The following is a 26,083-nucleotide window of genomic DNA, read 5'->3' as shown; positions in this document are numbered from 1 at the left end:
TGCTGCCGTCCTGCAAAGGCACTTGTTTGTGGGCAAATTTTGAAGGGGGCTGACAATAAAAACAGCTGCAGGAGCTGCCTGTTGGTACACATTGCCATTCCTAATTATCCCTGCCCTTCCCGCAATCCTGAAAAAAAATGGGATTTTTTTTCTTTTTTTTTCTTTTTTTTTTTTTTTTTTTTGCCCCTCTCGGCTCGCTTGGCTTTGCTCCCCGCGAGAATTTTGGGGTTGTTTTAGCATGGTGGAAAGGGAGGGAGGAAGGAGAGGGATGAGATGCAGGGTGGAGCACGGGGAAAAGGGGAAAAAAATGGGAGAGGAAGAATCCACGAAGCATCCACGGGGAAAACGGGCAATCTCCCGAGCTGCTGCACATATGGTGGCCTCCGCAAGACGGAGCCAGGACATATGGAAATGAGCTGGGAAATCCAACTTTTCCCACTCCCTTCAAGTCGGAGCTGGGCCCCAAAAGTGTTTGTGCACGCACATCACACAACCCCCCCCTGCCCATCCCCAGCCCAGCTGCTCCCCTGGCCGGGGAAAATCCTTCCCGCAAAAACCCCAAAATCCTGATGGGGTCAGCAACGGGGGGGCAGCACCCCAAAAACTGCAGGGCGGGGAGGGGGATGCAGCAAAAAATGCGCCGAGACCTTCAAGAAATAACCTGCCCCCCTGCTTTAATTGCAAAGAACGTTTTCAGATGGTGGCTGGGGGATAAACTGACCCAGATATCCGGGCAGGGGCCGGGGGCGATCCCACCCCCACACACAGCGGGATTTGGGATGGGAACCTGCGGGAAAGGGGATTTGGGATATTGGGGGGCTGGGAGGGAGCAGCAGGGCATTCCCAAGCGGGATCTCCCGCTGATCCCAGGATTTGGGGAACCCTTCCCACGCAGGATCTCCCTCTGATCCCGGGGTTTTGGGGACCCTTCCCACGCGGGATCTCCCGCTGATCCCGGGGTTTTGGGGAGCCTTCCCAAGCGGGATCTCCCGCTGATCCCGGGGTTTTGGGGAGCTTCCCTCCTGCCACAGCCGCTTTGAGGCGGGGTCTGCCCGCTGAGCCCCCCAAAGCCAAGCGCAGGGGCACAGCCAGCGCCATTGTCCCATTGGGAAATCTTCAACTTGCCAAAGGCAGGAGGGATCCCACCCACCCCCAGGCAAGTCCCCTCCTTTCTCTTTTTTTTTTTTTTTTTCCTCTCCTTCTTTTATTCTTTTTTTTTTTTTCCCTGCATTTAATTTTATTTTCCAAACCACTTGATCTTTGCTTGGGAACCTCCATTAATTGCCTGGGTTTGCCTCTTCGCCTGGTCCCTTTATCATTATTTATGGCCTTTGAAATTGTGTAAAGTTCCCTTGACGTTCAATTTACAAGTTTGGGGGCTTTTTTTTTTTCCTTTTTCCCCCTTTTTTTTTTCCTTTTTTTTTTTTTGTTCCAGCTTTTGTCCTCGCCAAAGACGTCGTGTTGGAAAAGGCTTTGAGCCGGCCAACATGAGAAGCTCGCCGGAGAAAAAGGGAGCAGCCCCTCCATCGCTTTTAATTCCGCCGTGTTGCTGAATGGCTCTTTTACATAATTGCAGAAGCAATTTCAAAGCCAAGCCAGGGGCTGACTTTACCCAGAACCACATGGAGCCTATTTGGGGGCTTTTCAAAAAAAAAAAAAAAAAAAAAAAAGAGAGAGGAAAAAAAAAAAAGAAAGAAAGGGGGAAAAAAAAGAAGGGACACGGAAAAAAGAGAGGGTAAGCATGAATAAAAAAATTTAAAAAAAAAGGAAGGGCAAAAAGGGGGAAAATAGGGAAAAAGGGAAAAAAGGGGAAAAAAAGGAAAAAAAGGGGGAAAAAAGTAAAAAAAGGGGGAAAAAGGGAAAAAAGGAGAAAAAAGGGAAAAAATGGGAAAAAATGGAAAAAAAGAGGAAAAAAGAGGAAAAAAAGAGGAAAAAAAGAGGGGAAAAAAAAGGAAAAAAGGAAAGAAAAAGGGAAAAGGAAAATGTTTAGGGAAAGCAGTGTTCCGGGGTTCGGGAGGCAGCGCGGGGCTGTCCCGGTGTCCCGGCCGGAGCCGCGGAGGTTCCGCGGGCGGTCCCGCGTGGGCCGCGCCGTCCGGGGCGCCGGGAATGGGGCGTGCCCTCGAGGGCGTGGCCTCTCCTCCAAGCCCCGCCCCCTCCGCCTCTCCACCAATGGGCGGCTGCGGCGGCGGCCACGTGGGGCGGGCCGGGTTCCCAGGCGGCCAAAATGTGAATGGGCGCGGGGCAGCGCGGGCGGGCAGAGCGGCGGCGGCGGCTCCGCGGGGGCGCAGCGCGGGCGGGGCGGCCCCGAGGTGCGGGAGCTGCCGGGCCGCGGCCCCGCTCCGCCCCGGCTCGGCCCAGCGGCCAGCACGCCGCCGCCGCCGCCGCCGAGCAGCGGCAGCAGCCTCGGGACGAGCAGGAGGAAGAGGAGGAGGAGGAGGAAGGTGCCGGCTCTCCCGCTCGCCGCCGCCGCCGCCGCTGCTCCGGCATGAGCGCGGCTTTCCAGCCCTCGCTGATGATGATGCAGCGCCCGCTGGGAAGCAGCACGGCCTTCAGCATCGACTCTCTGATCGGCAGCCCCCCGCCGCCCGCCCCCGGGCACTTCGTGTACACCGGCTACCCCATGTTCATGCCCTACCGGCCCGTGGTGCTGCCGCCGCCGCCGCCGCCGCCGCCCGCGCTGCCGCCCGCGCTGCCGCCCGCGCACCCGCAGCACCACCCGCTGCCCAGCCTGCCCTCCGGCTTCTGCTCCAGCCTGGCGCAGGGCATGGCGCTCACCTCCACGCTCATGGCCACGCTGCCCGGCACCTTCCCCGCGTCCCCGCAGCACCAGGAGGCCGCCAGGAAGTTCGCGCCGCCGCCGGGCAACTTCGAGAAAGCCGAGGGCATCCCCCCGGACGGCGGAGGCGACGACGGAAAAGCTTTCCTGGGCAAGGACGGAGCGCTGCTGCCCTTCCCCGCCGCCGACGCCGTGCAGGCTTCCCTCGGTGAGTGATGGCGCGGGGATGATGGGGGGCAGCGGGCGGCAGCGAGGGCTGAGCTCTCGGTAACATCGGAGCGAGCGGAAGGTAGGGGGAAAAAACTGAGGGAAAATAAAAATTAAAAAAGGGGGTACGGTCAGAGCGTGGGTTTTGGGGCGCTGGGACGCTAACGCGAGGCCTCTGCTCCCTTGCAGCCGGGGCTCTCCGCGGCCAGGGCAAGGAGGACGCCAAGGCGGAGGAGGAGGCGAAAGGCAAGGAGGAAAGTTTCTCCATGGACAGCGATCTCGATTACAGCTCGGACGACAACATCGCGGGGCAGGCGGCTCACAAGGAGGAGGACTCGGGCGCGGCGCTGGAGGAGAGCCCGCAGAGCGCGCCCAGCTCCGGCAGCACCACGGCCACGGGCAAGAACCGGCGGCGGCGAACAGCCTTCACCAGCGAGCAGCTGCTGGAGCTGGAGAAGGAGTTCCACTGCAAAAAGTACCTGTCGCTCACCGAGCGCTCCCAGATCGCGCACGCCCTCAAACTCAGCGAGGTGCAGGTGAAAATCTGGTTCCAGAACAGGCGGGCCAAGTGGAAACGGGTCAAGGCGGGCAACGCCAACTCCAAGACGGGGGAGCCCTCGCGGAACCCCAAGATCGTGGTGCCCATCCCGGTGCACGTCAGCAGGTTCGCCATCAGGAGTCAGCACCAGCAGCTGGAGCAAGCCCGACCCTGATCGCTCTCCATCCATCCCTCCCTCCCTCCCGCGCTCCGTTTTTCACGGGAAAAGTTCCCAAACCCGGGGTTTGAAGGCGACCCGCCCGCATAAAAACAAAAACGAGAGGAGCAGAAAAAAATAAAACCAAACCAAAACAAACCCACAAAACCCAACAACAACAAAAACGCACCGCCAAAAACAGCACGAAAAAATAAGAGCCCCGCGTTGTGAGCGCCCGGCGAGTCGAGTCCCCAGCACGGGCGAACTTTAAAGCGAAACTTTGCGGTCGCCGCGAGGGGAAAAGGCTCGGGAAATGTTTGGGAAATGTCGGAGCGGGGATATCCCGGCGGGAAGAGGCGCACAGAGCCCTCCCTGCCCCAGAACAGAGATATTTATTATTGCCAGGCCGCCCTCGGATCCCCCGGCCGGAGCGTCCCCAGCGAGCCCCGCCGCGCCTTTTGCCACCTTTGGGGTTTTCTTTCTTATTCGGGGGCGAAAGGTAAAAAAACATAAACAAAAACAAACCGACAAAAAGACGAGAGAACAAACAGACAGACAAAAAAAAAAAAAAAAGCCGAAAGAAAACTCAGAGTTTCATTTCATGCCTTTTTTATTGTTTGGTTTTATTGCCGATGGCTGAGTGGCAGGCACTGGGGAATGAGTTTTTAAAATCTTTTCTTTTTTTCTCTTTTTTTTTCTTTTTTTTTTTTTTTGCCTGGCTTTCTGTCGATTTGGTTTGCCTATTCTACCAAGTCATGTTTAAAGGAGAGAAGGGGAGGGAGGGTGGGAAAAAGGCAAAAAAAAAAAAAAAAAAAGAAAAGAGAGAGAAAAAAAAAAAGCAGCACGATCTTCACTATTGTGTTTAATTTATTTCAATGTAGCTTATTTCCTTATAAGTTATGAAATTTAAAAGCAAACTAAGTCTTGTGAATAAAAACCGACAAAGAAACAAAAAAAGACTTTAAAAGGAAAAAAAAAAACAAGCCAAAAACGCCCTCCAGCCCCCGGCTGCTCTGCCCAGGATTTGGCGCTGAGCTGATTTTCCTTTCCCCTCCTGCGCTGCCGGAGCGGAGCGATGCTGCTCTCGCCTCTATTTTCGATTTTCTGCTTTTGTGGTTGTTTTTCATATTTTCCTAGCCGCATTTATTGCCGGGGAGGGGGGAGCCTGGTGGAAAACTTTCTCTTTTTTGTTGGGTTTTTTTTTTTCCTATTCCCCTTATTTTGAGGGTTGTGAAAGCTCCAAAAAAAACCCCAAAAATCTGTTTGGCAGTGCCTGCTCGGGGCTGGGGGGCAGAGCAGCCCCGCACCCTCCCGGCTCTGACCCTGCCCGTGTTTGGGGTTCCGCCTCTCCCTCCCGCCCCCAGCCGGGGTTTGGGGCTCCCTTTGCTCCCCCAGCCCCGTTTTTGGGGGATTTTTTGGGGGGTGCAGCCGCTGCCCCAAACCCCGCGCCCGTTTTCGTTGCGGCGGGGCTGGGAGGGCTCGGGGCCGAAGGGTCCCGCGTCCCCCCTTCCCTTCCCGCATCCTTTTCCCTTTTCATCCCTTTTTTTTTATTTTCCCTCCCCATTATCCCGGCTCCATCCGTGCCGGTGCCGCCGTGACATCGGCGGCGGCGATTTGGGATTAAAAAATGAAATTTTCCCCAGGAAAACGGAGCGCCGAGGGGGGGTTTTGGTGGGAGGTGAGGTCTATTAAAATGAAATAATTAAATCGGGGGATGGGGGGGTTCGTTCTGTCCCGGGACAGGCTCCCAGGCTCGGCCGCGCCACGCCGCTCGCGCTTCATCACTAATTTATTATAATGATTATAATTAATGCTGTTAATATGATGTTGTTTGGGTCCGAGGGGGTTCGGCCGTGGCTCCGGGGGTGCACGGGGGTGAATGGATCAGTTTCCATCCCCACCAGCCGCTCCCCAAAAAAGCCAAACCCCGGCCAGCATCGCCCCACGGGCAGCGCGGACACGCGGGGAAACGCGCGCCGTTCCAGCCTGCTTTAGAAAGCTTCAAAAAGCTCTAAAAAGCTTTTAAAAAGCGGAATGTTCATTATAATGATCATATTTTCGGGGGTTCGCCGAGAGCCGCGGGAAAACACGCGTGGGACGAACCCCCCGCAACACCCCCGGCGCTGCTGCTGCTGCTGCTGCTGCTGCTGCTAAAAACAAAAATAATCATCTGTGGAATTGCTGGGATTGATCCCGGCCGGATCTCGGGGCTGCCCGGGCGGCGCGGAGCCTGCAGAACTCCGGGCTGTGGCCCCAAACCGGGGGATGCATCCACAAAACCGGGAGATGCACCCCAAAACGGGGGCATGATCCCAAACTAGGGGGTGCATCCACAAACAGGAGTGTGCTCCCCAAAGCGGGGATGCACCCCAAACTAGGGAATGCATTCCCAGACTAGGGGATGCACCCCAAAACGGGGTGTCCCAAACTGGGGGATGCATCCCCAAACCGGGGGATGCACCTCAGAGCGAGCTGTGCACCCCAAACCAGGCTGAGCCCCTAAAACTGGGGGATGCACCTCCAAACCGGGCTGTGCTCCCAAACCGGGGGATTCACCCCAAATCGGGCTGAGCCCCCTTAAACCGGGGTATGACCCCAAAACCAGGCTGTGCTCCCAAACGGGGCTGTGCTCCCCAAAACTGAGATGCGCCCCAAACCAGGTTGTGCTTCCCAAACCAGGTTGTGCTTCCCAAATCGGGCTTGACCCATTAAACCGGGGTACGACCCCAAAACCGGGCTGTGCTCCCCAAACCCGGCTGTGCCCCCAAACGGGGCTGTGCCCCCCAAATTGAGCCGTGCCCCCCAAACCGGGCCGTGCCCCCAAACGGGGCTGCCAGTGCGGGGTTTTGGGGAGGAGCGGCCGCCGCTCAGCCCCGTTCCCTCGGGGATCCCCCCGGTGCCAGCCCCGGTCTGTGGGAGTCTCTGGGTCCCCCCAAGCCGGAGCGGGGCCGGAGGGGAAGCCCCGGGCCGGGGGCCGGAGGAGAAGGAGATAAACAAGCGAGGGGGTTGATAGCTGTCATCATCACCATCATCATGGCTTTCATTTGGCTGCCTAATGAGTCAGATCACAGGCAGAGAGAAAAATTGTCAATCGCCCGGGCTCTAATGAATTTTTTTGCAAATTGTAATCAAGCCAGGCCGTCTCAGCTCGCTGATTAATGAGACCCAGGAGGCCCGGCCAGCACCTCAGCTTTTTATTCCATCCCGTCCTCCCCGCACTAAATTAACAGCAACTTGTCTGAGCTTCAAATTAACTCCCAATGATTAATTCTGATGGGGGGGTCTGAAGAATAGCTCGTCCTAATAGGCGCTGGCCTCTGATGCTGTTTGAAATTAATACACTTCCCCTTTGGCTGCCGGCTTTAATCCAAGGCTGGGCTTTGACATCACTATATTTGTTGTTACAATAAATTCCTCTTACATCTGCAGATCAAATAATCGCGGGGCTCGGGGAGAAGCGGCGGCAAACCCGAGCTCGGAGGGGACGGGGAGCTCTCTCCTCTCTCTGCTGCAAACCCGGCTTTGCGTTTGGCCACAAATGGGGATTTTTTAAGGCAGCCGGGCTGGGATGGCGCTGGGATGTTAAATGAGACATCATTGCCTTTAAATCCCCCCCGCTCACCGCGCTGCCCGCAGCCCCCGCACCCAGCGCGGCTCGGGTCTGTGTGTCCCGCATTAATTGATTTCATTATCCCAGCCCGGTCCGGCTTTTCCTGCCTTTTCCCTGCCCCGGGAATGTGCCAGGACGCGGCCGGGGGTGCGGAGAGGGGCGGGGGGCTGCGATCCCTTGGGAATGCCCTGCCGAGGGACCGAGCATCCCCCGGTGCCCCCCGGCACTGCCCCCATCCCCGAGGTGTCCGGGCCGTGTCCCCTCTGTCCCGCACGGAATCGCATCCCGGTGCCACAAAGCTTCGCCAGAGCAGCCCCGCACGCACGGAGACAACCTGTGTGAATCGCAGAGCGCTCCGTCAAATGGATCGCTCATCCCAAAGCCTTGGGCAGCGCGGAGGGGGCGCCGGGCCCGTGTCCCCCCTGTGTCCCCCCGTGTCCCCTCGGGGGTGCCGAGTCCCTTCCGTGCCCCGCTCGCCCGCCCCTCGCTTGCTCTTTTCTCCCTCCCGCTACGCCCGGCCCATAGAGAGCCTTAATCTGTTTATTTCGAGCCACTTCATCCTCCCGGCCGCTTTTGTGCCTCTGGCTTTGTGGCAGCACCGCGGAGGCTTGAAAAGCGCCTTCCCCTATAGTCCGAGGTCTCCTTGGCTGCCGGCGCGACAATGGCTGAAACAGGATTACACTGACCTGATCCCATTAAACTCGCCCGTGGATCGGGGCCGCCCTCCCTCCCTCCCTCCCTCCGGCCCCAACTTCGCTCGCACAACTTTCCCCGGGCCGGAGGGGGAAGGCAAAGGCGGCCCCCCGAGCAGCCCCGATGATGGAGCAAGGATGGAGGGATGCAGGGACGGAGGCTGCTCCTGTTTTCTTGGCTTGTTGCTCTTTTTTTTAAATTTTTTTTTTCCTGAACCACGTGGATTTTAAACCTCTGCTTCATCTCCCGGAATCTCCGCTCCCAACTAAAAGGCGGCGTTTCCTCGGCTGCCGGTTCTGGCAGGAGATCGAGTTAAACCCGTACAGGGCGATTTTAGCAATAGCCAAATCTTACAGAATTCCGCGGAATTCCTACAGATTTAGACCCTGCCGTGAGGGGCGTGTGGGGCACGGCGTTCTGCTTTTTCCAGCGAGGGGAAAACCCTGGGGATGCGCATCCCGCATCCCCGGAGCATCCCCGGGCACGGAGCGAGTCCCGGCTGCTCCCAGGATGCTCCGAACGGGAATTCATCCCCCGGGGCAATAATCACCAGGCAGGGGGATCGGGCGGTGGAACCGGGGGTGTTTGAAGCTGAGCTGCCCCGAGTCAGAGCCCTAAAACCACGGTGGAAATGGGAATTTCAGCCCAGAGTGGCAAAGGGCCCACGGCCGGCTTTTAGTGCTCACATCTGTTAATGAACCCAGCAAAAGCAACCCGGGGATTCCCGGTTATCATTTTCATCGTAACACTCTCCTGTGTGGTGCCACCTGCCTGGGGCTCCCAAGCTTCTCTAAAAGAGCCCAAAAAACGGCCTCCCCAAAAGGGCCTTTTTCAGTGATTTGGGGTTTTTTTTTTTTTTTGTTGTTGTTTTTTGTTGTTGTTGTTTTTTTGTTTTTTTTTTTTTTTAAGTTAGCACGTCTTGATGCTACCTGAAGTGATAAAAATTGCAACTTCTTGAGTATAAACAGAATTTTTATAAACAGAATTTTTTACCGTTTTCCTCCCCATTTTCATCCTCTTCAGGATTTTTGGTTTTGCTGCAAAAGCATCCATGCTTGGGAATGTTGTGGGAAAAGGTGAGTTTGGCCCCAAAAGCGCTTTAAGAAGAATCTGCATCCCTTGCTGGCATTCCCAGAACAGCCAGAAGAAGCCATGGGAATGGGTTACACAAATCACCAGTGCAGAGTTCCCCAGTGGGAGCAGCTTTCTGTCCCATCCCCTCTGAATCAGGCTCATGGCCATTTTTAAAACACACATCTGTATTTTTTCCCAGCCAGATGTTGGGCTCCTAAGCCCACAGCTGCCGTTTCTGCCCCCTCCCCAATTATTTTCAGATTTCCCCATTTCCAGAGAGGCAATAAGTCCCCGCCAGAGGAGGGTAATGGGAAGGCTCTCTCGGAGAGAAATTGTTAATTTGGGATTTATAAAGGACTTTCCTTAATGAATAATAGTTGAGATCGATCTGTCTTCCTGCCTGGTGCTGCAGAGTAACATTTGTAAAGTGAGGTGATCCCAATTACTCCCTCTAATGACCCTCTCCAGGAGAGATTCCAGAGCTGCAGCCAGGAACCCTCTGCTCCCCTGGTGCCAGGAGCAAACCCTGATTATTCCAGGGATCTCTGGATTTACCCAGCTCCCAGTCCCCTCATCTCCCTGGATCCATCCAGCTCCCAAATCCTCATTTCCCTGGATTTACCCAGCTCCCAGTCCCCTCATCTCCCTGGATCCATCCAGCTCCCAGTCCCCACCTCCCAGTCCTTCACTTCCTTGGATTTATCCAGCTCTCAATCCCCCATTTCCCTGGATCCCTCCACCTCCCTGGATCCATCCAACTCCCAATTCCCCATTTCCCCTGGATTTATCCAACTCCCAGTCCTTCACTTCCCTGGGTCCAACCAGCTCCCAATCCCCCATTTCCCTGGATTTATCCAGCTCCCAATCCCCTCATCTCCTTGGATCCATCCAGCTCCCAATCCCCCATTTCCCTGGAATTATCCAGCTCCCAATCCCTCATTTCCCCTGCATTTATCCAACTCCCAGTCCTTCACTTCCCTGGATCCATCCATCTCCCAATCCCTCATTTCCCTGGATCCATCCAGCTCCCAGTCCCTGATCTCCCTGGATTTATCCAGCTCCTAATCCTTCACCTCCCTGGATTTATTCAGCTCCCAGTGCCCAAATTTTCTGGATTTATCCAGCTCCCAATCGCTCATTTTCCTGGGTCCATCCAGCTCCCAATCCCCATCTCCCTGGATCCATCCATCTCCTAATCCCTCATCTCCCTGGATCCATCCATCTCCTAATCCCTCTTCTCCCTGGATCTATTCACATCCCGATCCCTCTTCTCCCTGGGTTCATCCACCTCCCAGTCCCCCCATTTCCCTGAATCCATCCACCTCCCAATCCCCATTTCCCTGGATCCATCCAGCTCCCAATTCCCCATTTCCCTGGATCCATCCAACTCCCAATCCCTATTTCCCTGGATCCATCCAGTTCCCAGTCCCCATTTCCCTGGATCCATCCTGTTCCCAATTCCCCATTTCCCTGGATTTATCCAACTCCCAATCCCCCATTTCCCTGGATCCATCCAGCTCCCAATCCCTATTTCCCTGGATCCATCCAGTTCCCAGTCCCCATTTCCCTGGATCCATCCAGCCCCATGTCCCTGCCTGCCGTGGAGCTCCAGGATGTGCTGCAGGATCCTGCAGGACCCACAGGAATATTTGCGTTGGGAGACCCCTCCAAGCTCATCCCATTCCCAACTCCCACCTGCCCAGGTGGCTCCAGGTGTCCTGGCCTGGGACACTTCCAGGGATGAGCTTGGCATCCCACAGGGGAGGGAAGGATGGGAAGTTTCCCCTGGCATTGCCACCCGTTGTCCCCAAGGTGCCAGGCCCTGACCCCCACCCACCTCCTGCCTTGGCAGAAAGGGGGGAAATTGGCTCAGTTATTACTAATTAACTCAATTATTACTAATTACTGCCCAAACACTGGCACTGAAGGGTTCTGGGACCAATGGGAGGGGAATGGATCCAGCATATGGAGCCTGGCAGGCTCCAATGAGCAGCAAGGCCTTTTCTCCTTAATTTGTTTTGCTTAAAATATGGATCTGTAACAGATCCAACAAGGTATGGGGGGGTCTCTCCATCTTCTCCAGGTCTTCAGCTGGAGACTGGATGCCTTCAGGGCATTGATGGGTGGATTCTTGCCCTTGCAGGTGCCTTCTCCAGCTGTTTTTCTCCCTTTCCATCCTTCCTCTCTTCCCTTTGCTTCCTCTCAGCAGCAGGGAAGGAAGGTGTGGAAATCCCATTCCCTTCCCTCCTTTTCTTGCTGTCATCCCACATCTCTGTCCCACATCTGGAGGGCCAGGAGCCAAGGTTGGGAGTTTTTTCCCATCTCTGCTTCCCAGCTCCCCAACACCTGGCACAGAGGTTCTGTCTGGATTCTGTCTGCCCCACCAGCAGTGCTCCCCTTCCTCCTGTGCCTCCACCCCAACAACATCAGCCCAGAGATGTGCCAGCACCCATGGAACACCGATGCCACTTTCCCAGCCATTCCAGTGGAAAAGGAAAATCCAGGAAAAAAATTACCTCCTAAAAAAAAAAAAAAAAAAGCAAAATAAATTTCTCTTTCCTCACCTGGCACAAAAGCTCGGCGATGCCAGCGTGAACTGGCCGGGCCAATTAAGTGGCAACAGCCACCAGCCAATAAATAAATTGGAAGCATCTCCAGAGCTGATTAGCTCGCTAATTAAGCTCAGTTAAGGGGAAATCTGCGGTCAATCAGCCCGGCCATTACCAGTTGGATCCGCAGAGCGGGAGATGGGGATGGTGCTGCTCCTCTCTCTGCTGGGGAGAGCAGGAGCAGCAGGAGGAGGAGGAGGAGGAGGAGGGTGGGGAGGAAGGTGCTGCCCAATCTGCTTTGCCTGGCCGCAGTCTGAGAGGCTCATCCATCCCGGGTGTGGGAATCCTGAAAATCAGAGCGTTTTGGGAAACCTACACAAGGCAGGCCTCAGAGACAGCAGAAATGCCATTAGAGTTAAGCAGTAGCCATAAGATTCGTCAGCAGAAAATTTTTATAAGAAGTAGACAAGTAAGGAGAAATTAGAACAATGGTCTGGGTATTAATGCTTGGCTAGAATACCTCCCTAAGCTACAGAAAAGTTTATCTACCAAGATATTTGGAAGTTTTAAGCTAATTATGGAACCCTGTGGATTGTATTTTAATGCTTAGAAGCAGGTACTATATTCATAATAAGTGAGCAATGTATGTGTGCTTACAGTGGTTGGATAGAACTACTGTCAATATGCTTTTGCTTTGTGTGATTGGTCAAAAACTTTTAAAGGAAGTTATTTTTCTGCTGCCGGGGCTGTGAGCTGCTGGCATCTTCCCATTGCCATAACCATGGAATGAGACTGGTGCTGGAAGATGAAGAGCTCGAGACGCGTTCCCAGCAGTCCCATCCCGTTGGTGATTTGTGCAGAGACCCCCAGGCAGTGACACTGGGGATGCCCCACAGCTCCCCAAAACTGCAGGGTGCCCCAAAGAGAAGGGTGGAACCAGGGCTGGGGGGTGTAGTGGATTTTCTGGCTGGGACAAGGCAGCTCCCTATGGGAATTTGCAGTTCTGCCCCCTCCCTTGGCTCTGGCCAGGCAGCAGCTGGGGACCCTCAGAGGATGCTGAGGAACATCTCCACCCCCTCTGGGGGCTTCATTTCCCTCCATCTCGGGGGTCTCTGTGGTCAGAGTGACCCTGAGATGTGTCAAAGTCTCTTTTTCCAGCCTGGCAACCAAAGAAGGAGTCAGGACTCTTCTGTTCTGCTTTTCAAGGTTGCTTATTTGCTGTTATCTATAACATTTGTTATCTATAACATTCTTTTCCTCACCTCCCGAGGTCCATTCAGCAGGTCAGTCCATGGCACACTGCCCACCCTCAGGGCGGTGTTATCTTTTTATGCTAAAAACAACTACGTGTACAATATTTACAATTACTTTCCAATAGCTATCATCTACGTTAGACAGTGAGCTTCTACTCTAAACCAATCTAAAAGTGCCAACATCACAGCAGAAGATGGAGGCCAAGAAGAAGAAGAAGGAAGAAGGACAAGGCACACCCAAATTCCTCCATCTTGGCCTCTGAACCGCCATTCTAAAAACCCCAAAATTGTGTTTTTCCACCCTGTGACAAGCTGACTATCATTCTACCTAAACTTTCATGGCTTGTAATTCCTCATATAAAGGTGGTAATTTGCTCCATGGGTCAAAATCAAAGGCACAGGTGATTGTGACTCTGTGCCAAGGCCTCTGAGCCCCTGGCAGGGGCTGGAGCCATCCAGGACAGCCAGAGGGATTCCTGGGTTCATTTCCCTCCAAGGCATCTCCAGCCTGCTCGGGCTGCCCCAAAGCTGAGCTGGGATTTCCAATCCAGGGTCCATCCACAGCTGGCAGCACTGCAGGGTGAGGTGCTCTGGTGTGATAGATGAGGAATGCCACGACTGACTCTCACCATTAATGGACAAATATCATGGACACAGGTGAAGAAAAGTTTTATAGATTTATAGTTATGTTGTACCCCCTTGTGTGGTTATCAAGGGACAGCTGGGAGGGCTGGCTTGTCATTGTGGAACACCTGAACTCCAGTCAGGATTAGGGGGAGAGATTTCCACCACTGGACAGCAAAGAAGGGGCTGATGGGCAGAACTTTGGGAGGGGTTGAAGGGTGAAAAAGGGAAAACCTCCATTGTGAGGGGGCTGAGCACATGGAGGGGAAAACCCTTTGCTCCCAGCGCTGTAACATTTTTTTCTTTATTGGGACTTCTGTTGTATTTTTGATAAGGTTTAACAAACCTTGCTGAACTATGAGGAGTGAGCAGCTATTTGTCATATTTGGGAAGCCCTTTTGTCCCTCCTGCTGCCAGTGGGCACCAGGCAGGGAGCTCCTCTCTCCTTCTCCTCCTTCCCCTGGCCCTTGGCAGCTGCAGATCCCAGCCTTTCCCTCCTTAGATCCACATTCCCGGCCTTGGATTCACACTCATCCTCCATCAGTCGTTTGCACCAAAGCAGCAATAAATGAGTATTTTTTACTGTCAAAGGTGATCAGGAGATTCTCTTCAGCTGAGCAAGGGGCCCTCGGTGGCAGCAGCACCAATTCCTGACAGGCTGGAGTCAGCTCCAGGGATTTTTGTGCATTCCCTGGAAGCCCAAGGTCAATCCCTGAGCAGCAGCAAAACTCCATGGAACGGGAGTGTGAAAAATGTGTATTTTATGATTGGCTTTTGGCAAATATTCAAATGAATATTATTTGTGTTGTGTTAGAAAGCGATGCTGTACTGATTTTCTTAAGTAGTGTGTTAAATGTAGTTTTAGGTTATAACAAAATGTTAAAATGGAAACTATGCTATGTAAGATAGTTTTTTAAAGAAAGGACTCGCAGTGAGATAGCAGCCACAGGACACCTGAATCTTTCAGAAAAAAAGAATTTATTGCTCCATTATCAGGAGAAACGAACTTCTTCCCACCTTGCTCAGCCCTGAAGACACTGTCCGGATTCAGAGGAAGAAGCTGACACTGCCCAGACAGAATCCTGTGTTTGAATGGAATTTATGCATCATGTATGAGGTGTATGAACATGCAACAGGCTGCTGCTTTTAAGGGTTAATCCTCTGTTAACGTGGGTCCTTTTTTGGGCTTATTTTGCTCAGAAAAGGTACCCAGACCATCCTTAACTCTTTGTTTTTATTGTCTCATATTGTCCTAATCCAAACTGTCCAAATTATTATTGCTCTAATTATATTATTTTTTTATTACTATTAATCTTTTAAAATTTTAAAAATGAATGATTGGCGTTTTTCACAGCATCCCCACTCCAGAGCTCCTCATCCTCCCCCTGACCCCAGGGAATCTCCAAACAATCCCATCTGGGAGCGGGAGATCGGTGTGGGCAGGGCATAAATAAATAAGTGCAATAATAAATAAGTGCTAATTGCTGGCGCTGGGCTTCAAATGGTTACTGCCCGCGCATTTATTGGGCAATTAAAGGCTTTACTGGGCATTCGGAGAGATCAATGACTGCTTTTCCCTCTGCACTTGGAGTGTTGCACCAGGAATGGCCACGTTTCCCTCCTGGTCACCCCTGCAGGCTGTGCTCTCCTTTAGGGTTGGATTTGGGCCAAATCCGAAAGGTTTTCCCCAGCCTAAATGGTTCTGCAAAGTCACCTTGGCCGGAATTGTGATGTTTCATGGTGGAAAAAGCAAAATTTCTGCCTGAGACTCATCCCAGAAACAGAGGGAAAAGGGATGAGCTCGAAGCCCGGCCTCAGAAGAGCTCCAATTTCAGCTGGGCTTCTCCTCCCAGCCAGGGTAACACCAAATTCCAGTGGGAGGTGGCAGCCAGAGGAGCTTCCAGGTCCCTTCCAAGCCAAGCCAAGCCATCCCATGGCCGGGATGTGGATGCTGTGGGTGCTCAGAGCCTTCCAGGGGTTCTGGCATCAGCCAAAACGATGGGAGAGATGAAACCCACTGAGGATTGAGAAACTGATGGAAGAGATGAAATCCACTGAGGATTGAGAAACTGATGGAAGAGATGAAATCCACTGAGGATTGAGAAACTGATGGAAGAAAAACCCACTAAGGTTACTAAACTCACTGGAAACAGGTAACTCGGAAGTCCCTGAATTTTCAAGTCCCAGGCTGGAAATCCACAGGGAAACCCCCACAAAATCAGATTTTAGACACCTCCAGCTCTGGCTTTTGGCCACTGCTGGAGAAATAAAGACCTGGCTCTTTGAGGTCACTCTTACCTGACCTCCACAAAGCATAAAATGTTTTTGTTTAAGCACCAGATGGATCTGGGTCTCTTCTGGAAAACAAAGCTGTGATCAGGAGACTCGGCCCCATCCCACCAGCTCTGAGCTTCCTGTGCTCATCCCCTCACCAGAAATCCGGAATTCTGAGCAGGCTCAAGGAGAAGCCAAGCAGGAGGTGATGGAGAGGGAAGCAGCAGGTGATGGGTTTCCACCAGGCCAGACTGGGAACTCACTGGAAGGGTCCCCACAAGAAAAAATGTGATCATCCCATCACTCCTCTCACCAGAAATCAGGAACCCACTGATTTTATAATACACACCCAAACCAGTTTGGATTTGTATTAAAAAACCAAATGAAAGCCAGCAGAAGTGCCCAGGGAATGTCCTGGACGTGGTGCCTACAGAGTGAGAATCTTCTGGGCCATGGAGGAGCTTCCCTGAGCTGGTGCCATCAGGGTGAATCCTTTGGAGGCAAGGGTGGAAATGCACAGCAAGGCCCTGATGGCAAAGCATCACTTTGGGCTCTTTAGGAATTATTTTTTCTCTTAAAAAAAAAACAAAAAAAGCAAAAAAAAGGGGATGTTTCCCCCACTCCCATTATGGGAATCAAGAGTTTTCCTTCCCAACCTCCTCCTGCCCCCCGTTGCTTTGCTGAAGGATGATTTTCTTTTTTCCCCAGGCATCAGTGAATGCCACCAGCTGGGAGCGTTCCAGGGGGACACAGGGGTGGGCTGCGGGTAAGGTGAGGAAGGTGGGCATGAAAGGCATCCTTAAATGTGCTCCAGCATCCCTGAGCACCTGGATCTTGCAGGAGAAGCCAGATCTTAGGAGGGTTGTGAGGGAGAGAGAGCAGCCAGCCGTGCCCATCACGAAATCAAAACCCACATCCCTTCAGGAGAGCAAAGGAGGGGAGGGACGGATGGCTCCGAAAAAGAGGAGCTCTACTACAGCTTTACACCCAGGGGGAAGCCAAACAGAGTTCTGCCAGGCTGGGAGTTCACGTTTCAAATCCAGGAGGGGAGAGCACAAAGCAGCACCTCCTGCCTGGGTGCTGGGGGTTCAGCAGGGTGGGGAAACCTCGCAGGAACAAAGGGGAGCAGCTGCTGCCTGGCAAACCAGCCCAAAAAAGGGGGAAAAAGGAACATCCATGAGCAGCCCTGCAGCTTCTCATCCCTCACAGTGCTGCTGGAGCCTCCCTGGAGCACTTGGAGAGGAAGAGCAGGGAAGGAAACAGCAAAGTTCCGCAAATCCTAGCGGGACAGGAGAGCTGGGAGGCCGGATGGGCAATGGCAGATTTAGGTCAGGGCACAGCAGGCTGAGAAGATAAACCCCAGGCTGTGGCAGCCCCACCCACACCATGAGGACAAAACCTGACCAGGTTTTGTCTGGAGAAGGACCTGCACTGGTGCCCTCTGGGGCACCTTGTCCCTCCTGGGTGGCTTTGAGGTCACCAGGACTGCAAGGTTGGGAAAATCCAACCCCAGTCTGATGCTTCTCCCTCTTTTTGAGGAAAATCCCCTACTTTTCCTCATCTCTGAGCACCCCTGATTTCTCTGTGAGACCAGCACAGACTGGGCAAACCACAGCACTGGTTCTGTTTCTGTGGTGCCCTTGTGGATCCTAAATGTCTCATTTCATTCTTCACTCCAGGGTGGTTTAAATCATCCTTAAATCATCATTTCCCCCCTTTCCATGCACTTCTATGGAATCTCACCTGCTGCTCTCCAAGGACCACACAGCTCTCCTAATTTTATGTAATTTTTTTCCTGCAGGGAGCCTTCCAGTGGGTTCCCAGTCTGGCCTGGTGGAAACATCATCACCTCCTGCTTCCCTCTCCATCACCTCCTGCTTCCCTCTCCATCACCTCCTTCTTCCCTCTCCATCACCTCCTGCTTCCCTCTCCATCACCTCCTGCTTCCCTCTCCATCACCTCCTTCTTCCCTCTCCATCACCTCCTGCTTGGCTTCTCCCTGAGCCTGCTCAGACTCCCGATTTCTCCTGGGGCTGTACTCAGGACAAGACCTCTAAAGCTGTAAATAAATGTCAATTACCTGCCCATTGCTCAGGGATTTCAGCTGTTTCAGAGGAGCCTCATGGAGAGCCACCATTTCCCTCCAAAGCAGAGATTAGGCCATGCCACACGCTGACCTCAGAGATGCTTCATTATTCTTACTTTAAATGATCATTTGGAGCAATTTAGCAGATACAGATGTAACCATTCCCAGCCTAATTCCTTGGATCCCCTCCAGAGAGCCTTAAAGCCAAGGTGCAACACTTAGAGCTCCCTTCCTGGGGGAGAAGAGCTGTTTTTAATGGAAGCTCCCATATTTTTGGCTGGCAGATCTGTCACTCACTCCACGTGCACTCTTAGGTACACACCCATGATGGCCTGGCTGACTTATTGCTTTTTAATTTATCAATTTGTACCATTACTGGCTCCTCTGCCATCCCAGCTCCTGGACCATCCCTCATCTTTATGGCTGGCAAAGAGTGACAGGAGCTGGAAAAGGAAGCAGTGGAACTATGAAGACTCAGGCAAAGAACAAGCTGCAACGAACAAGTTTTCTTGTCTTTATTAGAAAGAGACCTATACAATATAGCAGCCTCTCTCTGCAGTACTTTACAGCTTTTTTGTTCCTTTTTTTTTAATTTTTACTTTTATTTTTAATTATTCAGAATACTGTACAGCTGACACAAAAAATCTCGACGTGTAGAGAGAGAGAGAGAGAGAGAGGAAGGGGGAACATAATACAAACTGGCATACTTAATCAAACCCAAATAATAGGAAACAACAAGCAAAGTGAAATGTTTGTCAATTGGTTTAATTACAGTACAAACAATATAAATAAAGCATCATCGAGTCATTGTAAAACAAACTTGCTGGATGAGGTAATATAAAAACAACAACAAAAGACCTTTTTTTTTGCCTTTTTTTCTTTTTTTTTTTTAGAATTTCCACACTGTCTCATCATCATTTATACATTATTATTTACAGAAACAGAAAACAAACAAAAATAAACCCAAACCTTGCTATGAAGCCTGCCATGTGCCGGGTACCTCCTGCCTCTACCGCAGGCAGGTGTCCCCTGCTCACCTGGGCTCCCTCCCTACTCAGCTGGACAGACAAACACCACAAAGCAGAAGGACCTGGAGGATTTGGGGGCTGAACACAAAATCTGCTGCTCAGGGCTGGGCCAAGCTTTTGGGAGATGCTCAAATCCTGCTGAAGCCCGGGGGTTTTAAGGCAGCAGGAGCTGCAGATCCGAGCCCTTGGCCGTTCCAAGAGTCAGGAACATCACCAAAGGAGTCCCTGGTGTTTTGGGGGACACTCCTGCCCCAAAGCCCCCTCAGCCTGTGCACCCACATGCAGCCACCAGTGAAAGGGGCTCCTGACAGTGACACAGCAAGAGGGAACCTGGGACTAGCACATGATGGGCACATCCTCTTCTCAGCAGATTCCATGGAGAATCCAGCCGAGCCCCTGCTTACCTCAGGAAAAAACACTGGACGGGGGTTTCAACAGCACTTCCAAGGAACTGAAGGAGCGGGAAAGGCAAGATCCTCCCATTGTTTCCAAGATCCTCTAATTTTTCCCCACAGCTCCTTCCTGCCCTCTCCCTGTGGAAGGACAAGGAAGCACAGCCAGGGCAGAGGTGGTGGCAGCAAGGCTGGCTCAGCTCCTCCCAGCCTGCGGCACCCCAGGTTTGTGACACCCCCACTGCAAAATTCTGGAGCCAGTCACGGCCAAGGACACCTGGAGGGAGGGATGAGGAGCTGGAGACAGCTCTTAGAACATCTCCCTTGGAAACATCTCCCCAACAGCCCCTCAAGGGAGCAGGACCCTGAGTGCTGCTCAATCCCTGACAGCTCACTGGTGCCACAGCCAGGTTCAGCCAGAAAGATGGGTCTCAAGCAAACTGGTATTTAAAAGAGCCTCTGGAATGCCACTCTGTCCCTTCTACCTTCAGGATCTCCTTCCCTGGAGCTTCCCACCCCTAGGGCTGGCCAGAGGGATTTCCCCTCTCCAGCAAGGCAGGAGGTCTCCCCGCCAGCCCTGCAGGCCAAGCTCAAGGCTTTCTCAAGCTGAGTGCTGCTGCCTGAGGGAGTTGGATTTTTGGAAAACCCCTGAGGCTGCAGCAAGCCTGGAGCTCATCTCCCTGCACCTCTCCATCCCTCCAGCCAGTGTCTGGTGTGACTCCAGCTGGGATAAATTCCCATCCAGAGGCTGGCTCCTGCTCCTGGCAGTGATTAGGGCATTCCCACAGTCCCTGACAGCTCTGTGACACCATCACACACACACAGCAAGTGCAAAGTGACCTCCAGGTGACACCTGAGGGCTCAGGACACCCTGGCTGCACCTCACCCACCAGTTCAACTCAGCTCAACCCCTACATTTGGGATGCAGATGCCAAAGCCCCACATTCAGCACAAAAACCCTTCTTGGGCCCTGCAGGAGGAGCCTGGGCTTTGGGGCACAGAGGAGATGTGGATAAACTCCCTCTGTGAGGGGTTTTCCTCCTCGTGCCCTGCAATTCCTGAACACCAGGGAAGTGTTTTCAGCTACTTCAGGAAACACAAAACCCCCACACGGATCAGTTCTGGAAAGAGGGGAGGAGCAGGGAGCATTCAGTGCCAGCAAGCAAGGTGCCACCATCCCCAAGGCATGCCATGAGACCTCTGAGGTGCCCCCCACCCACCCCCCTCACACCCTGTACACAACACACAGATGGGAAAATGAGTAGCTCTGAAGCACTGCAAAACAGCCAGGCCCTAGCACTGGAAGCTAAAATAAACCACATCCAGAAAATCCATGGCTGAGGGGAAGCTGAGGCTCTGCCTGCCCACAGAACCCAATGTGCCACAGGGGTTTGGGGTGCAGGCAGGCACGGGGAGATGAAGAGGTTAAAACTGCTGAAATGCACAAAGACAGCTTTATTTTATCCACCCACAAGCAAAATCCTCCCCCCTGAACATGGTAGGAAACGATGGGAGTTCATTCACCCACATCCTGCTGTCACTCTGAAATGAAACATGGGGCCAGAAACATGCTTGGCAATTTGGGGCTGAAGACGGCCCTAAAAAAACCCCAGACTGACCTTTTACTTTTCAGAAATCATGCAATTCCCCTCTCTAAACGTGAACTATTCACAGCTCCTGACAATCCTGGCCAAAAGCCCTCAAAACTCCCTTTAAAATGTGGGACAGACTCAATCAAGTCAAGGTAAACTGTCCCAATATTTACTGTAAAAACTGGCCCATGCTAAACAACAAAGCAAAACCTACAAATATCCTAAACCAACAAATCCACCCATCTACAGCTCTGGATGTTTTGCTCTACGACCTCTATTATTATTTTTCAATAAAACCGTTCAAGCCAACCTTCCTTTTCTTTTGGTAGCTTAGAACTCAAAACTCACTGCAGAACCTCTTGATTTGGGGTAGTTCAGTGTTTCTTTTTTGCCTTGAAAAGAACTTTACTCTGGAGCAGTTTTGGGTTTTTTTCCCTCTTGTGCAGCAAACACAAGAATATCCAAACCTGGCTTTTCTGTGCAGTCAATTTTACCCACAAACCATCCAGAATGGAAGGTGTGGAACTGAGGGTCCACAGGCAGAGATCCCACCTAAGGACGGGATTGCTGCAGCAGCCCCCTAAGGGGGAAGGAAGATGCCCGACAGTGAGATGAGGATGAGGAAGTTGTCTCCTCTCCAGCCAAGCTGCCCCAAAGTTTGGTCCCCAACGCTGCCCTCGAGTCCCCCCTCTGACAAGAACCACGTAACCAAACATGAAATGACCATTTCACCAACAACAAACCCACAAACCATCCCTGTTAAGGTGCAAAGGCGGCTCCCCGAGACGTTTGGGAAGGGCCCCTTGGGGACCCCCTTGTGAAATCTGTGCTTGTCTCCACTACCACTACTCTGAACTAGAAACTACAAATTACTTCATTTCTCCCGATCTCCATACAAATATAAAAGCTGAAGCTATTCCAACCCCATAGACTCTAATTTTTCTACATTACAGTGCCGGAGATCACTTCCACACCCGGACCTGCGCTCCCACCTCCGCTCCTCTCCCCACATGACTCTGCCTTCTCTGGCCCAGGCAAATCTCCAAGTGCAGCTAAAGCTTCTTCTTGCACTAACACACATAATTTAAGGGAAGGGGGACAAGACAGTGAATTAAACAATGTTTACACAGTTATTTTACACTGCACCCAAATGCTTCAAAATCCTCTCCACCTTCCAGGAGCTCACCCGGCTTTCCCAGCAGCAACAAGGTTCTCCAAGCTTTCCTTTCTTTCCCCTGCTCCTTTTTTTAACCACCAAAATTGGAAATCTGACAATGGGAGCCCTTGGCCAAACCTCTGCATTCAGGGCAGAATTTTCCCATGGTTGGGTCTTTTTCCTTCATGAAGAGCAAGGAGAAAGAAGGGAACTGTCCTGGCAATATCCAGGCTCAGCTGTGACACATCCAACTGAATTCCACAGCAATTAGCCAAAGGGAGGAGGAAATATGGAAACACCAGTGGCTGAGCTGCTCCTAGTGTTTTAGTCATGGATAAAGTGCAGCGGAAGGGGGATTGCAAGGAATCTGGGGCGAGGGGAAGGGTTTGGGGGTGCAATGCCAACCACTGCCACAGCCTCCAGAGGAAACAGCTCTGCCTGCCGGGTTTCTGCTGGGATTTCTCATGGACTGGGTCACAGCTAGGGCTTGCTTTGTTCCCAACATGCTCCAAAGGTGTGAGGGTTCCAAACAAGCAACAAGAGTGGCTAAACAATGAGCCAAGGAGCGGGAGAATGGAGTGAAAGCATCAGGAACCATGATTCCTGTGGAATCTCCAAGTGCCAGGGGGCCTTGCCTGATTCTGCCCCTGGATGGCTCCGGGAGCAGCCTCTGCAAAGTGCAAACACATCCCCTGACAAGCCTGGGAGCTCTCCAAGCCAAGCCCCACCAGGATCCAGCCAAGGAGAGCTTCCTGCACCCCCTGCCAGGAGTGACTTGGTGACAACAGCCCTGGCTCCCTCAGCCAGCAGGTCCCTTCCAGCTCAGGATATTCTGGGATCTCCTGACCTTCCAAGGGAGCTCTGCCACCTGCAGGGCTGGGAATTCTCCCCACAGACCCCACATCCACACTGCTTCAACACAGTTATGCCAACACTTAGGGGAAAACCACATTTAGGTTAAAAGCAACCATGCTACCACTTAATTAAAGCAGCACTTGGCTTGCCTGGATGCATAATATTTCCTGTAATAGACTGAAATTTCCTCTCCTAAAAATATTCTGTGCTTTTTCAAGGGTTGGCCTCAGAAGATTTTTAGGAAAGGACCATGAAATTTGTCCTCCTGCAATCTGCCTGGTTGCCCTTGTTTCTCAAGCATCACCCTCAGCCTTGTCAGAGGAAGGTGGCCCAAAGAGAGCATTAAACAATGTACAGAAAATCATCTCAATTAAGGAAAAAAAAAAAAAAAAACAGCTCTGAAAAGGAATGTGCACTTTGAACCCTGGGTTTGAAACACTGGACTTGGTTTTTTGGGATACAAATGCCCTGGATGCTCCTGGGGGGAGCTCTAGCACCTCTGGGATTGCCATTCCTGAATCCCTGCTGTGGCAAAGCTCCTGAGCACCAGCACACAGAGGGGGTTTCACAGCATCCCACATCAGCTGGGCTGTCCCCTCCCTGAGGGACCACCTCCGAGTACCAAATGTCAGGAACGGTGGAGAAATGGCAGTTCAGACAGACACCTTTTCTGAATTAAAAAAAAAAAAAATTCAAATATTTAGAAGTATCCCAGGGGGAAGGGAATCAGCTGTGTCTGGTGCAGTCAGCCTTGGCTGGCTGGAGAAAGATTCCCTCCCCCAGATACTCAAAGGTCTAGAATACAACAAAGTATAAAAGGACAACACCACCAAAGAGGAGAAGCTGGTCAATATCCCTGTGCTGCCACCTCAAGGCTCGTTTTTCAGCCACAATTTTGCCTCAAATCCATAATTTTTCATTTTTTTGGTTTTCCTTAAGATAACCACATGGCATTTCTTCCTTTGCATTTTTTCCACATTCAGTTTATTCAGCAACTGCTCCTCCCATTTGTGTGCTGAGTGAAACCCAGAGCCCCAAGGAAGAGCACCACCAAAGGCTTGGGAAATACACAGGAGCAGGTAGATCTGCAAATTGCCCTGCTGTGTGCACCTCTCTGCCTTCACATAATTGTTCCTTTGACATCCAATTCAGTTGAGTTTTCAACTTTCCCCATGATAAACCATGCCCCCATCCCCACACTGCCATAAGCCACTTCTAAAGAAAAACAACAAAAAAATCACTTTTCTGCCTGCCAAAACCTCTGCTTCCCCACGCCAGAATGCTGCTAGTGGGAGGCAGGAGAAGCTGGGATGCAAGACCAAAATGGCCCAATCAGGTATTAAAAGTTGGAATTGAAAGGAACTGTCCAGGGCACTTGCACAAGCCATTTTTCTAGCCAAAAGCAGCCCTGCCCGCCGTGCTGAAGGCTATCAATTCTGAACTTAATCAAATCTGATCTTCCCCCAGCCAGAATGGGCCTTTTTGTCTTGGCTTCTGAAAGCTTCCTGACTTCTGGAGTAAAATATATTTACAGTGCTGAGGAACAGCCTCTTTTCTCCTTCCTAAATGCTTTTTTTTCCTTCCCTGATCTCCTTCTGATATGTTGTTCCTCACAGGCTTTGGAAAGAAGTGTTCACTGCTGGGAATATTATCAATGTACAATAATGATCTGTAACCCACAGATCCTAACTAGTTGCACATTATTTAGTTCACATCCATTACAGTTTATAAATTAACAGAGATGTAATTTTCTGTACAAAAAAAATCAATGTATATTTACGGTCCTTTTTTTTATTCAAATAGATTTTAAATACATAGAATCTAGAGACACAATACAAAAATCTGTATAAGTTAGGCAATGCATCACAGGAGTGACCAAAAAACTCAACACAATTTACCTTGGCAAAATGACAGAACCTATTTCTGCTGGCTGAAAACATAAAAAAAAAATTTAAAAAAAAATTAGCCTTAATGCATTTATTAATTTCACCAAACGTACTTGAAATGTTGTTTTCCACAGCGGTATTCATTATTCCTTTTTGTGTTTCAGGCTTACCCTTATTTATTTTTTCCATTTTGTTTTTACACCAAGGAGACTGCAGTCAAATAACACTCAGCAACTCATTTCCTCTCTTTGGACTGAAAAATTAAACAGATACTAAATTATGACAGTGAATTTAGAAAGGAGGGCTCCAAGGGCTCGAAAGAACATGTCTGAGATAATATGATGCTTCTAAGAATATTGCAATCACATCCAAGCAATCACCGAAGCGTGCCATGTAACTACCTCCTCAGCTAATATGCTTTTTTCTCCGTGATGACTAATCATGTTCTATTAAACAGCAGTAATGCTGGAAGAACTCAACTATACAAGTGTAATGAAGCCAGTATTCTCCCCGGACAGATTAGCTACAACTGATTTGACACATACCATCATAGGAGCTTCAAACCTGACAAACTCTGTGCTTGCTTCTGATTTATGCCGTCAAGCTCTTCGGGAGAAGAGAATGGAAATCCAGGCGCCGCAGAGGTGAAATGTTCTGATGTGCTTCACTGTCACTTAGGGAAAGTCACCGTCTCTCCTTCCTTCTCTCCTTCTTTCTTTCCTTCCTTCCGCTCCGGCTCGCCTCTCCCCGCGGTGCCGGTGCCACCCGGCATGGCCCCCAAACCCAGGGCCTGCCCGGCATGGCCCCCAAACCCAGGGCCTGCCCGCAGCCCCCGCGCTCCTCCCGGGCCCCCCGCGCTCCGCTGGCACTCGGGATGGACGCAGGGAAAAGGGAGGAGGAGGAGGAGAGGCAGCGGACTCACAGAGCGGAGCTGCGATGGCGATGGAGGAATGTGAGGCTGCGGCCGCCGCCGGGCTCAGCCAAGGCGCTCCCCTCAGATGATGGTGGGCATCCTCCCGCCACTGTTGTTGCGGTTGTTGTTCTTCCTGGACAGGTTTGGGGTGGCCATGAGGGCGAAGCGCTCGTCGGGGCAGCCGTACTGCAGCAGCACGTCGATGCACTCCTGGCTGGAGGCCTGGCGGGCGTAGGCCAGCGCCGTGTTCCCGTGGGCGTCGCGCGCCATCACGTCCACGCCGTACTGCGGGGTGACAAGAGGGGGGAATCACAAACCACAAATGGCACCTGGGCTTTGGGAGCTGGGATGTGACAATTTGGGGAGGGGGTTTGGGATTGGAGGTGAGGGAGGGTGAGGGAGCAGCCTGGCAACACGAGC

General features: G+C 52.0%; 2 protein-coding genes across 17 annotated transcripts in view; one reads left to right on the top strand and one right to left on the bottom strand.

Moving 5' to 3' along the window:
* Nucleotides 1-2,223: 2,223 nt before the first annotated feature.
* Nucleotides 2,224-4,263, top strand: GBX2 (gastrulation brain homeobox 2). Its single transcript, XM_074548914.1, has 2 exons — nt 2,224-2,984; nt 3,173-4,263. Exons 1-2 carry the CDS (start codon nt 2,231-2,233, stop codon nt 3,694-3,696), a joined length of 1,278 nt encoding a protein of 425 aa, XP_074405015.1. The 5' UTR covers nt 2,224-2,230; the 3' UTR covers nt 3,697-4,263.
* Nucleotides 4,264-18,335: 14,072 nt separating this feature from the next.
* AGAP1 (ArfGAP with GTPase domain, ankyrin repeat and PH domain 1) overlaps nt 18,336-26,083 on the bottom strand; it is a 332,749-nt gene continuing 325,001 nt past the window's right edge. For all 16 annotated transcript variants that reach the window (XM_074548902.1, XM_074548903.1, XM_074548906.1 and 13 more), the window contains one exon: nt 18,336-25,948. In XM_074548902.1, coding sequence (XP_074405003.1) covers nt 25,745-25,948 — 204 coding nt within the window. In that variant the 3' untranslated portion in view covers nt 18,336-25,744. The remainder of the gene's footprint in view (nt 25,949-26,083) is intronic.

Source organism: Zonotrichia albicollis, chromosome 10, assembly GCF_047830755.1.
Source record: "Zonotrichia albicollis isolate bZonAlb1 chromosome 10, bZonAlb1.hap1, whole genome shotgun sequence".
Classification (NCBI taxonomy): Eukaryota; Metazoa; Chordata; class Aves; order Passeriformes; family Passerellidae; genus Zonotrichia; species Zonotrichia albicollis.
This window is presented reverse-complemented; position numbering and strand designations above follow the sequence as displayed.